This window comes from Geotrypetes seraphini, chromosome 3, assembly GCF_902459505.1.
Source record: "Geotrypetes seraphini chromosome 3, aGeoSer1.1, whole genome shotgun sequence".
NCBI lineage: Eukaryota > Metazoa > Chordata > Amphibia > Gymnophiona > Dermophiidae > Geotrypetes > Geotrypetes seraphini.
In genome coordinates this window covers 22281575-22297564 of record NC_047086.1, presented here as the reverse complement: position 1 = coordinate 22297564, position 15990 = coordinate 22281575, and the positions used below count along the sequence as shown (strand labels likewise).

The window sequence follows — 15990 nt, the reverse complement described above, 5'->3', positions numbered from 1 at the left end:
GGAAAAGAGGGACCTGCAATCAGATGGCTGGACATGTTGAAAACAACCATGGGAATGATGCTGGAGGACCTTTCCAAATTAGCACAAAACTGATTTCTTTTTAGATCCTCAATTCATCAAGTCGCTAGGACTCAACAACTTTTTTTGCTAGAAAAGTGCACTGCTAACATGTAATTGCTATCAAGGGATGATAGCTAGCCTGTTCTAGTTTCCCAGTTGCATTTGTATTGGTAATCAAGGGTCCAGTATAAAACTTCCATAGTGCATTCTTTTCATTAGGTTGTGCTGTTGCAGTTGTCCTGGGACTTGCGTCTGTTGTGGTTTGATAAGCTTTAATGGGTACCTATTGTCACAAAGTATCTGCCAGTGGAAGGAGACTTTAGCTGTTCCTGAGATGATACCACAATTTGAATATTTGTATATGGTGAAAGGTCCTAGCTCACTGTTAGGGACAGTGGCATGTGTTACAAAGTTAGATTCTCAGAGCTGCCAAATTAGCCAGTTCCATCAGGGAGTGTAGGAGTAGCCTAATGGTTAGAGTAGCAGGCTGAGAACCAGGAGAGTCTAATTCAAATCCTACTGTGGCTCCTTATGTGCTGGTACTCTGTTCATTAGGATCAGTAGATCATTCCATGAGCTTTTCTTTATGGACCATAGGGACCCCTGAAGAAGACAACTTTGTTGAAACACGGACCATGTTGGGTCCCACATTTCTAGTGAATTGGATCCTATATGTCTTTTTGTGGATTATCAAGTTGAATCATAATAAAGTCTATATCAGGAACATCAACCCTCCACAGTCCTTTGTTATGACTCTGTTTTCTTCTGACATGTGCAAGTTGGGGCTTCTGCTACCTTCACGCACAGCTATTACAGTACCTCAGCTCTGCTGAAATCTGTTTTGATTCTAATAGCGAAATATGAAATAAATTAAACTCATAATACCACAGATTAACATTTTTCCTTTTTTTTGATTAAGATTTTCTCTCTTTTATCACAACTGCATTCTTGTATCAGTATCACTATACCACACGTCATCAGTCAGTCATCTTTTACACCGAGGAGGAAGTTACTAAACTGTGGTAAAATATGGCAGACAAGTGGGAAAGCTAATACTTCTGGAATCGGTAGCATGGAATGTCGCTACTATCTGGGTTTCTGCCAGGTATGTGTCACCTGGATTGGCCACTGTTAGAAACAGGATACTGGACTATATGGACCTTTGGTCTGACCAATATGGCTATTCTTATGTTATATGGGTAGGTATTTGCTATGGCAGAAAAAGAAAAAAAAATGGCAGTGAATTCCAAAATCTGGCACAAAATCCTCTTAACTAATCTTTCTATGCTTCCATGAACCTGGTGGTAAACTTCTTATAATCTGCACATGTTGCTGTAAAATCATCAATTTACTTCAGTGCATTGTTGTAGAATATTTAATGGCCTTATTATCATGTATTTTAACTTTTTTTTATTTTTAAATTTAATCTTTAGTATTTATATACCACTTATAGCCTAAGTGGTTTATATTCAGGTACTCAAGCATTTTTCCCTGTCTGTCGTGGTAGGCTCACACTCTTATCTAATGTACCCCTGTACAATTTACAAACCTTTCTGTCAAAAGGATTGCTCTTAACACATTCGGCTCCCAATTTACTGGGTTTGTTTTAAAGAAGGAGGAAAAAGCCTCAGACTCTAGCCTGCCGACATATTAGCATGCGGACAGGCATTAAACATGGAGATAGATACCTCAATGGCATAAAAAACCTCCTCCTACCCAAACACCTTCAATTATGAGCCAATTTGCTTATACTTTAACAGATACAACTATTGTTGTCTGATTTTATACATACAGGCACGACAATTACTCCTGCTGTAGACTATTCAAATGTCCTTCCATTAAAGAGCTCTGTAAAAACTCAAAGGTTCCAATAGTGTGCTTCTATGATTGTGCAATCGTTCAATGTGCAAGCTTACAACAACGTTTAAATCATAGGCTTTTGTACTTATCTTGTAGTGCCACTATCGCATTACTTCTGAATAGGCATAGCCGTTAATCCTCTTTTCAAAATCAATCAGCTCAGCCGAAGCCTTTTGACAGAAAGGTTTGTAAATTATACAGGGGTTCATGTGAGAGTTGATTATTTTGTCCCCCTAAGTTTGTGGATTTGTAGTTTTTCACTTAGTAATCAGGGATTAAGCAACTTGCCCAGGATCATAAAGAGCAGCATGGGATTTGAACCCACAACCTCAGGGTGCTGAGGCTGTAGTGTAACCACTGTCCCACAAATATACGTTAACTCCTGTGCTGAACCCTTTCTGCATCCTGCATCCTTTAACATGCGTATGCACCTTGTGGTAACTCTGAGCAGAAGATTTCTGCATCAGACCCCGAGTGGGCAATTTCATAAAAGCCCACTTTCCAGGTAAAGCACCATTTTAGCCACATAAAACAGCCTTTCATATTGCCCTTTCAATAACTACCGAAGTTAAATCATACTGATAATAACTAATGATACTAGCTTTTTCATTTGATGCTTCTTCAGAACCTCTGCAGTCTCAAAAGCTTAAACAGAAAGTAAATGAAGCATCATTAAACTCAGTTACTCACCTTGGGCAAAGATCTTTGGCAAATGACTGCGATGTTGTCTTAGGAAGCACACCTAGATGTAAAAAAAAAAACAACAAAAAAAACAAACCCACTGAGTAAAAGAGAAGATATTTATTTCTATCTTCACAATATTGCAAACTTAGGGATCTTTAACTAAGATACACTAATGCAGTGGTTCCCAACCCTGTCCTGGAGGACCACCAGACCAATCAGGTGTTCAGGCTAGCCCTAAATGAATATGTATGAGAGAGATTTGCATATAATAGAAGTGACAGGCATGCAAATCTGCTCCATGCATATTCATTAGGGCTATCCTGAAAACCTGATTGGCCTGGTGGTCCTCCAGGACAGGGTTGGTAACCACTGTACTAATGGATTTAGCATGCAGTAACAGATTAGTGTGGATTTAAGAGTATGCAACCTTTAGGTATTCAATAGGCTGCAAACAGTTTAGCACACGCTAAATCCATCAGTGTACCTTAGTAAAAGACCTCTTTAAATGGAAATATACCTGTAAATAACAATTTAAAAAAGCTGCTAATTACATGTGTATTCCCACAGCAAGCACAGATTTTAAGGAGGAGAGTGCTGAGCACAGTTTAGGAAGATTTTGGAAACATGAATAAATTACCGTAGGTTTTACCTGCTTATTTTCTTTCCTTGAGTCCCACTAAACCAGTCCAGACACTTGAGTTATGTCTCTGCCAGCAGGTGGAGACTAAGTATGAGCTTTGATGTCATCAATTTAAAATCCTGTGCAGCACCCCTGATTAGCCAGTATTTTTTCGTAACAAAGCAAAAACAACTTATCACAAAATCATTCTCAAAGAACTAAAAAAATTATCAACAAATAAGGAACAATAAAGAAATTTACAAATGAATGCATTTATTCACAACTTATTAAAAATGCTATTCAACATGCTAAACAGCTGGAATACAACCTAAGCAAGAGTCTACTAGACTTTTCTGATACAAAAGCAAAGAATAAGAGTATTTACACACAACCAGGGAAGGTTCTGGACAGGCCTGGAGGGACTCGAGGAAAAAAAATTTAACAGGTCTTTACTTACCAAGCCACCAGACTAGTCCAGCAGTAACTAAATAGGGTTGGATAATGACAGCCCAGTCACCAAAACTGGCTCCAAAGGCTACATCTTTTCTAATTTGAACATCCAGACACTAATGTTTCATGAAAGAATGAAAGCATGCCCAAGTTGCTGCTTTACACATCTCAATAGATGGAATCGGAATGTTTTGCCCAAGATGAAGACCAACTTCTAGAAGAGAACCTTTAAACATCTGGAATTGGACAGCCTTTCAAAATGTACGCAGATGTAATCATCTATTTAATCTAATAAGCTATGGTTGCTTTGGAGAGAGTTTCACCTTTACAAGCTCCCCCAAAGAGAACAAACAGACTTTCTCATCTCTTGAGCAATGATTGAGGTATACTCGCAGCACATGACCTAGATCTAAACAATGAAGACATCTTGAGTCCTTGTCATGTTTCGCATCCTGAAAAACAGGGAGAAGGGATTGGGACTTGTATACCGCCTTTTTGTAGCTTTACAACCACACTCAAAGTGGTTTACATACAGGTACTTCAAGCATTTTCCTTATTTGTCCTGGTGGGCTCACAGTCTATCTAATCTACCTGGGGCAGTGGAGGATTAAGTGACTTGCCCAGGATCACAGGAAGTGGTGCGGGGTTTGAACCCACAACCTCAGGGTGCTGAGGCTGTAGCTCTAACCATTGTGCCACACTCTCCTCCACAGACTGGTTGAAATGAAAACAAGAAACATCCTTTCAATGAAAAGGAGGGAACTAGACTAAGAATGACCTTTTCACTAGAGACAACCAAGAAAGACTCAACACATTATAGGCTAATATTTCAAAATCCTGTTTGCTGAAAAGAGACACCAAAAATAGTGTCTTGAGAGAAACAACCATCAGGATAGAAGAGCCTAGAAGTTCAAAGGGAGCCTGAACCAAGACAGAAAGCACCAAATTCAAATCCAAAGGAGAGACAAGCACCCAATGAGAAGGATTTATAAGTTTTAACTGCTCTAAGGAAACAATGTCCAGATTAGAACACGAGGGTATTCCTTTTATCAGACTTCTGAAGCAGGACAGGGTAGCCAACTGCACCTTCAAGGATTCAAGAGCTAAACCCTTTTCTAATCCATTGAGGATCAAAGGAGGAAGTATCTTTCTATAGTGAAACCAATTCTCAAACACCCACTATAATCTGGTATACATAATGTGATCATACATCCCGTTTTGAATGGGACCGTTCCATTTTTAGATCCCCTGTCTCGTTGTCCCCATACACAGCTTTGGGACACCGAAATGTCCCGTTTTCAGAGACAGCGTCCCGAAGCTGTGCGTGGGGACAATGGGGCAGGCAATCGCAGAGCCTAGGCTTTCTCCCTACTTCCCTGCCTGCCGCCGCCGCAACTGCAGGAAGGGAAAGGCCAGGCGCCGGCCCACAAGCCTTCTCCCCAACATCAATTTTGACGTCAGAGAAGAAGTTCCGGACCAGCTAGGCAACGATTGGCTGGCTTGGACCTTCTCTCCGATGTCAGAATTGATGGGGATGGGGCTGGATTGTGAAAGAAATGTTGGATGCGAAAGAAAGAAATATTGGATGCACAGTCAGAAGGAAGTACAACCAGAGACTCATGAAATCACCAGACAACAAAGGTAGGAAAAATTATTTATTTTCAATTTAGTGATAAAAATGTGTCCATTTTAAGAATTTATATCTGCTGTCTATATTTTGCACTATATTTGACTATTTTTCTATAGTTACTGAGGTGACATTGCATATTTTAAAGTCATCTCCCTTGACATTCTTTGAAAAAAACCTGAACATAAATGATAATTAACATTTTATCTGTGTACAGTGTGCTTTGTGGGGGAGGGTTATTTTATGGTTACCATTATGAATTAATAAGATATTGTGTGCACATGAAAAATGAATTGAAGAAATTGGGGTGGGGCTAGGGCAGGATTAGGGGCGGGACTGAAAATTAATAGCTGTCCCATTTTGATGAAAAAAATAAATGGACGCGTTAGGTATACACCAAAGTAGTAAAGATTCCTAGGATTGTCCAACATTTAAACTATCATAAATTAAGTGTGCAACACTTAATAATAATAATTTTTTTTAAACCATGCTTCAAATTGCATTTTGTACTTGTGTGCCATTTGACTAACTACAACAATTCAGCATTTAACAAAAGATTTGAAAGAACTGACTATTTATTAAAAATCAATCAGTATGGTTAACCAAGTAATCTTGAATTAATTTCAGAATTCATACTTTTTATTTCTTGAACATATGATTGTCCTCCAGACCTTCTTGTATATATCACGTATTGAAGTCCTTCTTCATGTTGAAAAGCCACAAAAAATTTGAAGATGGATGATAAATTGATCCGTATTGGGAACGCCTGGTGCCAAGCACCGTATATATTCTTGGTATGCATTCTGTTCTTCCATGCACTCCATATATTTGATAGGAAAGATGGCTATCTGTGAATGTCTCTATGATTTCTTTGGCTTATGTAAGTATCTTCAAAATAATCTTGCAGATCTGATATCCTGAGATTCAATGGTTCAGCTTCATCCTGATGATCATCAAATGCTTCAGGTACCTCGTGAGCTAGTAGAAAAGCCAGAAAACAATGATTTCACTGTGTGGCTGGCAACCATCAATCCTTTGCTTTGAACATGTTTCCAAAAAGACCAGGTCAAATGGAAAAATCAACCCTGAACATTGAAATTTGGGAATTCCTGCGTACTGCCTTTGACGCCGACTTAAAATCCATTATGCATGTTTCTGGCACAAGATTTTGAAACCGTTTTCAGAATTGCAAACAGTGGACAGTATATAGACAGAGTTATCAGGCAAAATGGGGTAAACACATGGATAAAGATCTGTTCTGCAAACAAGCTAAATACCAAAAGGCTATCAAGAGTATTATTGGAACTGCTTTGTGTCCCATCACACATCCAAACTTTGACACTTAACAGAAGCAGCATGGAATCGGTTGCACGTACTAGTTTAGAATTTGCCTCATCTGCATCTGTGTTGCCATTGTTGCGGTGGAGAAGGAAACGCAGTTTTGCCCGATTGAATAGCAGTTTGATATTGCTCAGATATCTGCAAGTCTACAGTAGAAGTTTGTTTCAGGCTCATATCCATCTGCATGCTTTCGCGAATGCTGAATTTTACATGCTATTGATGTTTTCAAAGGTGCAGGCATGAGCACTTCTTCACCAAAGGATACCACAGCTGTACTGTTCATGTACCAAGGGAAAACCCTACTTAAGCAACCATCATCAATCATTCTTTGTAATTTAACTTAAGCTCCTCAGAGGCACAATCTGGAAGATTGTTATGACCTCAGTTTTTTTAAATTAGTTTATCAGTTGTGCTATAGTTTTATAGATAATAAACAAAAAACATGCTAGTGTAATTGCTGTAACTTCTTAAAAGTCCTCTTGGAACTCCATAATCCTTATACTTTAATCAGTGGATAGATTGTGCTCAGAGACATGGAGGAAAAAGGGGACAGAAAGTCCCCAAAAAACCTCACCACCCAATCATAGCATAACTTCCACCTTAACACACTTTTATATGTGCATGACTTGAAAGATTGTATTATTGAAAAAGCACTTATCTTTTGTATGTAGTTATTTGGCCTCGAAGTGCCACGTTTCAAAATTTCTTCAGGAAGCCAAATGGTAACAGCGAAAGACTCTTAAGTCTTCCAGAATGGGTGTCAGTCTCTGGTCTAGCTTGCAATTCAGCTTTCAGTGAACTTCCGATATCTGTTTTATAGATGTCATTAAACTACTGTTATATTGATGATCACATTTCCAGTTCAGTGTGGTCTCATTTCTCATCGAAAAACAATAATAGCCATTCAGATGGATTTTTATCACTTCCTTTGGACTACTTGTAATTTCCACGCTCATAAAAAAAATTTGCAATTAGCCATCTGATGCATACTTGTGTTCTGGTTAAAAGGCACAGAGTTAATTGGGCAATTGTCTGATGCATGCTAAGCCATCACACAATAACGTGATAGTCTTAAGAGTGCAACAGCATATCCACAACTCCGAGTACCCTCTTCTCAACAAGCCCTTTCAAAAGCCAAGCCTTCTGTCTTAATGTGATCTGGGTCCTCCATGATGATCAGACCTTGCACCAGCCGTTCCTGAAACCTCAGGATCAAAAGGACAACCTACCTTGACTCTGATCAGATCTTCAAATCAAGGTCTTCTCAACCAATCTGGAGCAATTAACAACATCAGGCTCAAAAGTCTCTATCCTTTGCACTACCCTGCCTATCAGATACTAAGGTGGAAAAACATAAAACAAGCCTGACTGAGGCCAAGGCTGAACTAAGGCATCTGATCCTACTGATTGTTCTCTTTTTGCTGGCTGAAAAGAGGAACTTTCACATTCTGGGCTGTTATCAGATCCATGATCATAGATCCTAAGTCTGAACAACAACTGCAAAGGCCTCATTTGAGAGGCTCCACTTGACAAGATCTAAGAGATTACTTCAGGCAAGAACCTGCTGGATGTTCTGAATCCCAACTACGAGTTGACGAGATGTCTAGAAGATGTGCTTTCACCCAGACCATTAAAACAGGGAAACATCTACCACTACCTGAAGGCTTTTTGTTCCTCCCTGTCTGTTGTGTGACATATGTTACCGCCATAGCTTTGTCCAAGAAGATGCTTACTGCCTTGTGATAAACCAAGGAAGAAAATCCAATAGTGCCATATGAATTGCCCGTACCTCCAGATTATTAAACAACCACTAGGCCACCATGATAGCCACTGACCTTGTGCCCAATTGCCTAGGCAGTGAGCACACAGTTAGTCAGACTTGCATCCACTGTTACTAAAACCCAGTCTGGAGTATCCAAGTTCTTTCCTTTGAATAGGTTGTTCATCTGCAACTAACACTTTCATGTTCAGCTCTTGATACTGGGGAGACCAATGAGAGAGAGGGGATCTCTACAGAAGTCTTATGGGCAGTCTGGCCTGTGAAATTAACGCCAAAGTTGCTGCCAAAGAACCTAAAACTTGCAAGTAATGACGAGCAATTATCTGAGAAAGAGAAAGGAGGCTGTGAATCTAGCTCTGTAACATCATTGCTCTCTCCCCAGATGAGTGTCGAACTTGGTTCCCAAATATATAAATTCTTATCTTAGAAAAAGGTTGTTTTTAGTTAAATTGCCACAGCACAGGTACTGGAGTTATTGCAGGACTTAGAATAGAAGATCAATCTCGTTCTCCTAAAAATGCTTTGCTCATATCAGCCACTCATCTAAATCAGTGTTTCTCAACTTGTGGTACGTGTACCCCAGGGGGTACATGGGCTGGCCACCGCCTGGGATCTCTCTCTGCCTGCCCTCCCCCCTCCCCCATGAGGAAGCCATTGCCACTGATTCCTCCCTGCCCCATCCCCAAAGCCAACCCTGCCACCTGACACGCTCCATTCCCACCCCCACCACCACAGCAGCAATAGGGATGGGCCAGGCGTGTGCAGTGACAGAACACAGCCAGTCCACAAGCCTCTCCCCCCCCACCCCCGATGCTAATTTTGATGTCAGAGAGAAGGTTCTGGGCCAGCCAATCGCTGCCTGGCTGTCCTGGAATCTTCATTCTGACGTCAGAAGGCTTGTGGGTTGGCCGCGTGCAGTCGCTGCACACACCTGGCCCATCACTGTTGCTGCTGTGGCAGCAGGGGGTGGGAATGGAGCGTGTTGGGTGGTAGGGTCGGCTTCAGCAGGGGGGGGGGCAGGCACTAGAAAAGGTTCAAAGAAGAGCAACCAAGATGATAAAGGGGATAGAAGTCTTCTTGTAAAAGGAAAGACTAAAAAGGTTAGGGCTCTTCAGCCTGGAAAAGAGAAGGCTGAGGGGAGATATGATTGAAGTCTACAAAATCCTGAGTGGAGTAGAACAGGTACAAGTAGATTGATTTTTCACTCCTTCAAAAATTACAAAGACTAGGCGACACTTGATGAAACTTCAGGGAAATGCTTTTAAAACCAATAGGAGGAAATATTTTTTTCACTCAGAGAATAGTTAAACTCTGGAACGCGTTGCCAGAGGTTGTATTAAAAGCGGATAGCATAACTGGTTTTAAGAAAGGTTTGGACAAATTCCTGGAGTAAAAGTCCATAGTCTGTTATTAAGACATGGAGGAAGCCTCTGCTTGCCCTGAATCGGTAGCATGGAATATTGCTACTCCTTGGGTTTTGGCAAGGTACTAGAGACCTGGATTGGTCACCGTGAGAACAGTCTACTGGGCTCCATCTCTAGCAGTATTCAAAGACAGGCAAAAAGTTCACTTTTTCAAGACTACTTTTAATTCCTAACTCCCACTCGCCATAAAATACTATGCCTGTCTTACCATTTTCCCTGTGAGAAACTCCCCAACTCCTACATGTAACACAGTAACATAGTAACATAGTAGATGACGGCAGATAAAGACCCGAATGGTCCATCCAGTCTAACCAACCTGTTTCAATTTAAATTTTTTTAATTTTTTCTTCTTAGCTATTTCTGGGCAAGAATCCAAAGCTCTACCCGGTACTGTGCTTGGGTTCCAACTGCCCAAATCTCCGTCAAAACCTATTCCAGCCCATCTACACTCTCCCAGCCATTGAAGCCCTCTCCAGGGCTATTTGTTTGTCTAAATTAAGTTGTAAGCTCTTCTGACTGTCTATTACATGTTAAATACACATGTACAGCAAAGTAAAGTCTTTCAGCTTTTTAGAAATGATAAATAGTAGTTGTAGCAGCAGCAGCAGCAGCAGCAGCAGCAGTAAATGATCCCTCTAGTCTGCTCAACAGTCATACACAATATTAATTAATGATTAAATTGTCTTTCTTTGACACTTCTGGTACATAGAGCATAGAAGTCCACCTGGTACTGTCCTTAGTTTCCAACTGGAGTTGCCATCAAAGCTCACTCCAACCTATCCAAACCATCTTAACATATGCGGGATACAGATTGTAAAAAAAAGTCTTTCCAGCACTGTCCTCGTATTCTAAATTAATGTGGTTTCCATCAAATCCATCCTCAACCCATCCTAAACCGAACTGCCATATAAGGGACACAGACTGTGTAAGTCTGCCCAGTACCAGCCTTAGTTCTTCACAGCCAGAATCACCATCTAAAATCCATTTGACACATTAAACACACAAGCAACCATTTAAGCTTTGTTTTACCATTCATTTTCTAATTAGAGATCCTCTGTGTTCATCCCATGCTTTATATATGAGCTGCCATACTGGGAGGTCTATGAAGCCCAGTATCCTGTTTCTCTCTCCTTATACACCTCCTAGAGAACTCTGTTCCTCAGTTAAGTCACTCTTAACATTAACCTTCTCCTCCACTGCCAGTTCCAGACTTTGTTCCTTTCATCTAGCTACCCCCTATGCCTGGAATAAATTACCTGTTTGTTCGTCAAGCCCCTTCCCTTGTTTAAAAGCAGACTGAAAACCCACCTTTTTGATATAGATTTCAATCCTTAACCCTACTGCTCTGCCCTCCAACCCAGCCCACTGATTAACTGTTCCTCTTAACTGTATCCATGACATCCTGTTTGTCTGTTTCAATTGTAAGCTCTTTGGAGCAGGGGCTGTCTTTTTTGTGACTCTGTACAAAGCTGCATATGTCTGGTAGCACTATAGAAATAATTCATAGTAGTAGTGTGAAGAGTTTCTGTCTTTGGGAAGCAGAGCTGAGCTTGTGATGTCATAATGCCTCATTCCACCCATAAGAGCCAACCTCCTCAGTGATGTCACAATGGCTTCATTGTCCTGTACTCCCCTCTGCCCTCCAACCCAGCCAGCTAATTAACTGTTCCCTTAACTGTATCCATGACATCCTGTTTGTCTATCTTGCCTGTTTAGATTGTAAGCTCTTTCAAACAGGGACTGTTTTCTTGTTCTTTGTGACTCTGTACAGCGCTGCGTGCATCTGGTAACGCTATAGAAATAATTAATAGTAGTAGTAGTAAACTGTGGCCAATCGAGGTCACAAGTGCCTTGCAAGATCCCAAAAAGTAAAACATATTTTATACTGCTTATCCTAGCAATAAGTAGTGAATTTCCCCCTACCCCCATCATTTTCATCTCCACCACCTCCCTCAGAGATCAACCATCCTCTCCATGAAAAAAAGAGTTTCCTAACATTACTCTTAAGTCTACCACCCTGCAGCCTCAATTCATGTCCTTTAGTTTTACCATTTTCCTTCTCTGAAAAAGATTTGTTCCTATATTTTATATTATCATGTAGTTATAATGCACTTTTAATCTATACTTATTTTAGTTTATATTGTGTTTTCCATATTCATTAGTTTTAATGCTTGTATTAGTTACTTAGAACTTTATTATGTATGATGTTATTATTATATTGTATGCTGAGTACCTATTGTGTAAACCACTATGAATTGCTGGTTAGGCGGTATATAAAAATAAAATTATTATTATTATTTAAATGTCCCTTCTCATCTCCAGAGTATACATATTCAGGTCTTCAGGTCTCTTCTTATACATTTTTTGGCACAACTCCCATACCATTCATCGCCTTCCTCTGACCTGCTTCACATCTTTTTACATCCTTAGCCAGATATGGCCTCAAAAACTAAACACAATACTCCAAGTGGGGCTTCACCAATGACTTGGACAGGGGCACCTTCTTTCTTCTGCCGATTATGCCCTTCTACGCAGCCTAGCATCCTGCTGGCTACAGCCACCGCCTTGACATACTGTTTCATTACCCTGAGATCCTCCATATTAGCCTGTCACCTCCTGACACTTAGTTTTCTCGGATTTCTACTCTACAAATGTATCACTCTGTACCTCTTTGCATTGAATTTTAGATCGTTATTGATCCTGTAGCATGTAGATTCACTAAAGCATGTGTGTTCTTAGTTTCCCCATAGCATGCATCATCGAAAACCATCTCAATTTTCTGTAGCTCATTATTGAACCTGTAGCATGTTATATTATTGATCCTGAAAACTTCTGTGAACGTAGCCTTATAATCCGTTCTGGGCTATCAAACTAAATAAATAAATAAACCTTTGCAGACCTCTTCTAACTTTTGAAGAACAATTTTATGCTCAATCAAGGCTCTGAGGCTTTTGCCTTCAGTTAAATGTTTATTTAGAGTTGATTTATTTCTTTTAGGAGACATCCAGTTGATTTTTTTTTTGGGGGGGGGGTTATTAATTTGTGAAAACCAAAACAAAAAAAGAAAGTTGGGTTATTAACAACAAAGCAGATCATTCTATAGCTGAAGTTGCAACTACCTAGCTGGAAAGATATGGTGTGAAGAAGAGACTAAAGACCTGTTGATATGGAGTTCAGAGTCAAACTGTTGAGTTATCCTCTATAATAAAACCCTAAGTGCGCATGCACACTTACAACGCCGTGATCCCTGACTCCTTCATGTGTGCCACCGCATCAGACATGCGCAGTAGAAGGAGCCAGCGGTGGTAAGCTGGATCCTTCTACTGTGCATGCGGAGACACCTTAACCATGAAGGCGACTACCCCCAACCACCTTCACTCCGTCTAACACAGGTCCCCCAGGTCTGGCGGCAGTCTGCGGTCTGGCCAGCTCCCTTACTGAAGGTATTCTTAAGTCCATTGCCACCGCCGCGGCTCCTCTCATGAGCTGCACCTGCGTCGGAAGCCTCCCTGACGTCACGTCAGAGAGAAGGCTTCCGACACAGGCGCAGATCTTGAGAGGAGCCGCGGCGGTGGCTGTGAGGAAGAGAAATGCTGCTATCCTGCTGCATAGGGAAGGGGGGGAGAGGGAAAGGGGGCCAGGGAGCAATCTTGGTTTGCTTTGGGGGGGGGTGAGACAGAAAGACAGGCAGGCAGCGCACGAGAACGAAAGACAGACACACAGAAAGACAGCGGGCAGGGAGAGAGACAGACAGACAGACAGACAGAAAGACAGACAGACAGACAAAGGGGGCCAGGGAGAGAGACAGACAGCAGCGGGAGGAAGAGAGATAGAAAGAAAGAGACAGGGGCAGGGAGAGACACAGAAAGAAAGACAGACAGACATATATTCTAGCACTCGTTAATGTAACGGGCTTAAACACTAGTGTTTTTAATAAAGCTATGGCCTAAAAATTTTACACATCCTGGATTTCTGTTTATTTATTTAGTGAGATGTTTACTAAATATAAATCTGGAGAACAATATGTTTCGCCCCATATTTGAATGGCAGGTCTTGTGCAGCATTTTACAAGACTCCCTGGTGGGAAATAGCTAGATCTCTGCTCTAGGCACCTCTATATGCTGCCTATAGAATATAGTACTTGTGGAAGGAGTAGGCAGGGGTTAACATGTAATTTAGTTCAACAGTAGATTTCACTCATTGACTTACCATTCATAACATCCTTTTCCATTTTTATTCTAACACTAGTATCTGCAAGAACAGAAAAACAAAGTTTAAATGAGAAAGTTACGTATATAAAATTAAGCTCTGGGCAGTTAAAATGCTCATAAAGATGCAAATTACAAATACATTTATAGTCTGCATCTATTTCACAGTTCACTGACCAACAAAATAATGTTGGGAAGATAAGTAATAATTAAAACAAACGAAAGATTCCTAAAGTAATTAAACAATTAGTTGACATAAACATCAGCCCCATCAAGTGGCTAACAGATAAGATTTTACTTTTTTCCAAAACATATCACCGTTCAATTCCGATCTGACTGAAGACAGAAAGACATTCCAGATTTTTGCCGCCTGGAAAAAGACAGTAATTGAGCAAAAACCCTTCTTTGTTTTACACCAGGGGTATCAAACTAAATCACATAAGAGGCCGAAATCTAAAATATAGGCTAAGTCGCAGGCCAAAGTTTTTATTAAGATATTTATTTACGTATTTATTAATTCAATTTTCTATACCGTTCTCCCAGGGGAGCTCAGAACGGTTTACATGCATTTATTCAGGTACTCAAGCATTTTTCCCTGTCTGTCCCGGTGGGCTCACAATCTATCTAATGTACCTGGGGCAATGGAGGGGATTAAGTGAATTGCCCAGTGTCACAAGGAGCAGCGTGGGATTGAACCCACAACCTCAGGGTGCTGAGGCTGTAGCTTTAACCACTGCGCCACACTCTCCCCTTTTATTAAGGGGTCCTTTTATTAAGGTACGCTAACCGATTTAGCGTGTGCTAAATGTGCACCTTAATAAAAGGACTTCTTAGTCTTAGTAGAAGTAGTTACAAACTCTCCAATCCCGCACTGGCTCTGTGATGTAAACAAAATAAATAAAAAAGACTTTTCCTCTCTCTTTTAGGTCCTAGTTCCTGCTTGCTGTCTAACACCAGCTCTGGTAGGATACACATTTCAAATCTGACATATTGTAATGACAAAACAGAAAATAAAATTATTTTTTTCTACCTTTTGTTGTCTGGTCATTATTCAAATCATGTTGGTCCCAGGCTCTGGTTGTCTTCTGATAACTCGCTTGCCAGGGTCTCCTTCCCATTTGTCATTTTCTTCTTTCTCCATGTTAACCATTCATCTTCCATCTGTGTCGTCCCTTTCTGTTTCCCTTCCCTCCACCAGAGATCTGGCATCTTTCCTTTTTTTCATCTCCATCCCCGCAGCTGCAGCAATGGACCCCACCATCCTCAGATCTACCATCTCTCCTTTTCTCAACCACCCTTTCATCCAACATCTCTCCCTCCTTCCCCACCATCTCAGGGTCCACCATCTCTCCCTTTCTCTTCCCAACTACCCTCCTATCCAGTATTTCTTACCCCCCACACCATCCCTTGTGTCCAACTTCTCTCCCTTTCTGTTCCTTCCCTCCCTAAATCCCATTGTCCACCATCTCTCTCCCTCTCCTCTGTTTTTAGACCCATTATAATAATAATAATAATTTTATTCTTATATACCGCCATATCGAAAAAGTTCTAGGCGGTTCAAAACAAGGTGAGCTACCCCCTCAGTCCGTCATATGCATGTCTCTCTGAACCCCCCTTCCCTCCCTCCCTCCATGTACTTTTACACCAGGCCCCCCCTCCCACCGAAAGCCTGCATGTTCCCCCCTTCTTTGTAGCATCCTCTGGCTTCCCCCCTGGCCTCCCGGTCTCACTTCAGCTAATTAAGGCAACCTATAGAAGATCGCCGGTGCTGTAGCGATCCTAACAGGCTGCCGTCAGCCTCCGCAGCATGTTACCTCTGCCACGGTCATGCCTCTCCTTTTATGTCAGGGGCGGGATTGCAGCAGAGGTAACATACTGTGGAGGCTACGGCAGCCTGCTAGGATTACTACAGCCGACTGGTGATCCTCTGCAGGCGA

At 41.1% G+C, this 15990-nt stretch overlaps 1 protein-coding gene across 2 annotated transcripts in view; it reads right to left on the bottom strand.

Annotated features, from left to right (window-relative positions):
- Positions 1–15990, bottom strand: part of LOC117356395 (cytochrome b5 reductase 4) — a 96734-nt gene that overhangs the window by 65825 nt on the left and 14919 nt on the right. Inside the window, exons 5-6 of one of the 2 annotated variants that reach the window (XM_033935546.1) lie at positions 14055–14096; positions 2611–2662 (exon numbers count right to left, since the gene is read on the bottom strand). In XM_033935546.1, the coding sequence (XP_033791437.1) occupies positions 2611–2662; positions 14055–14096 (94 nt within the window). The remainder of the gene's footprint in view (positions 1–2610; positions 2663–14054; positions 14097–15990) is intronic. The other variant, XM_033935547.1, reaches the window with a different exon arrangement.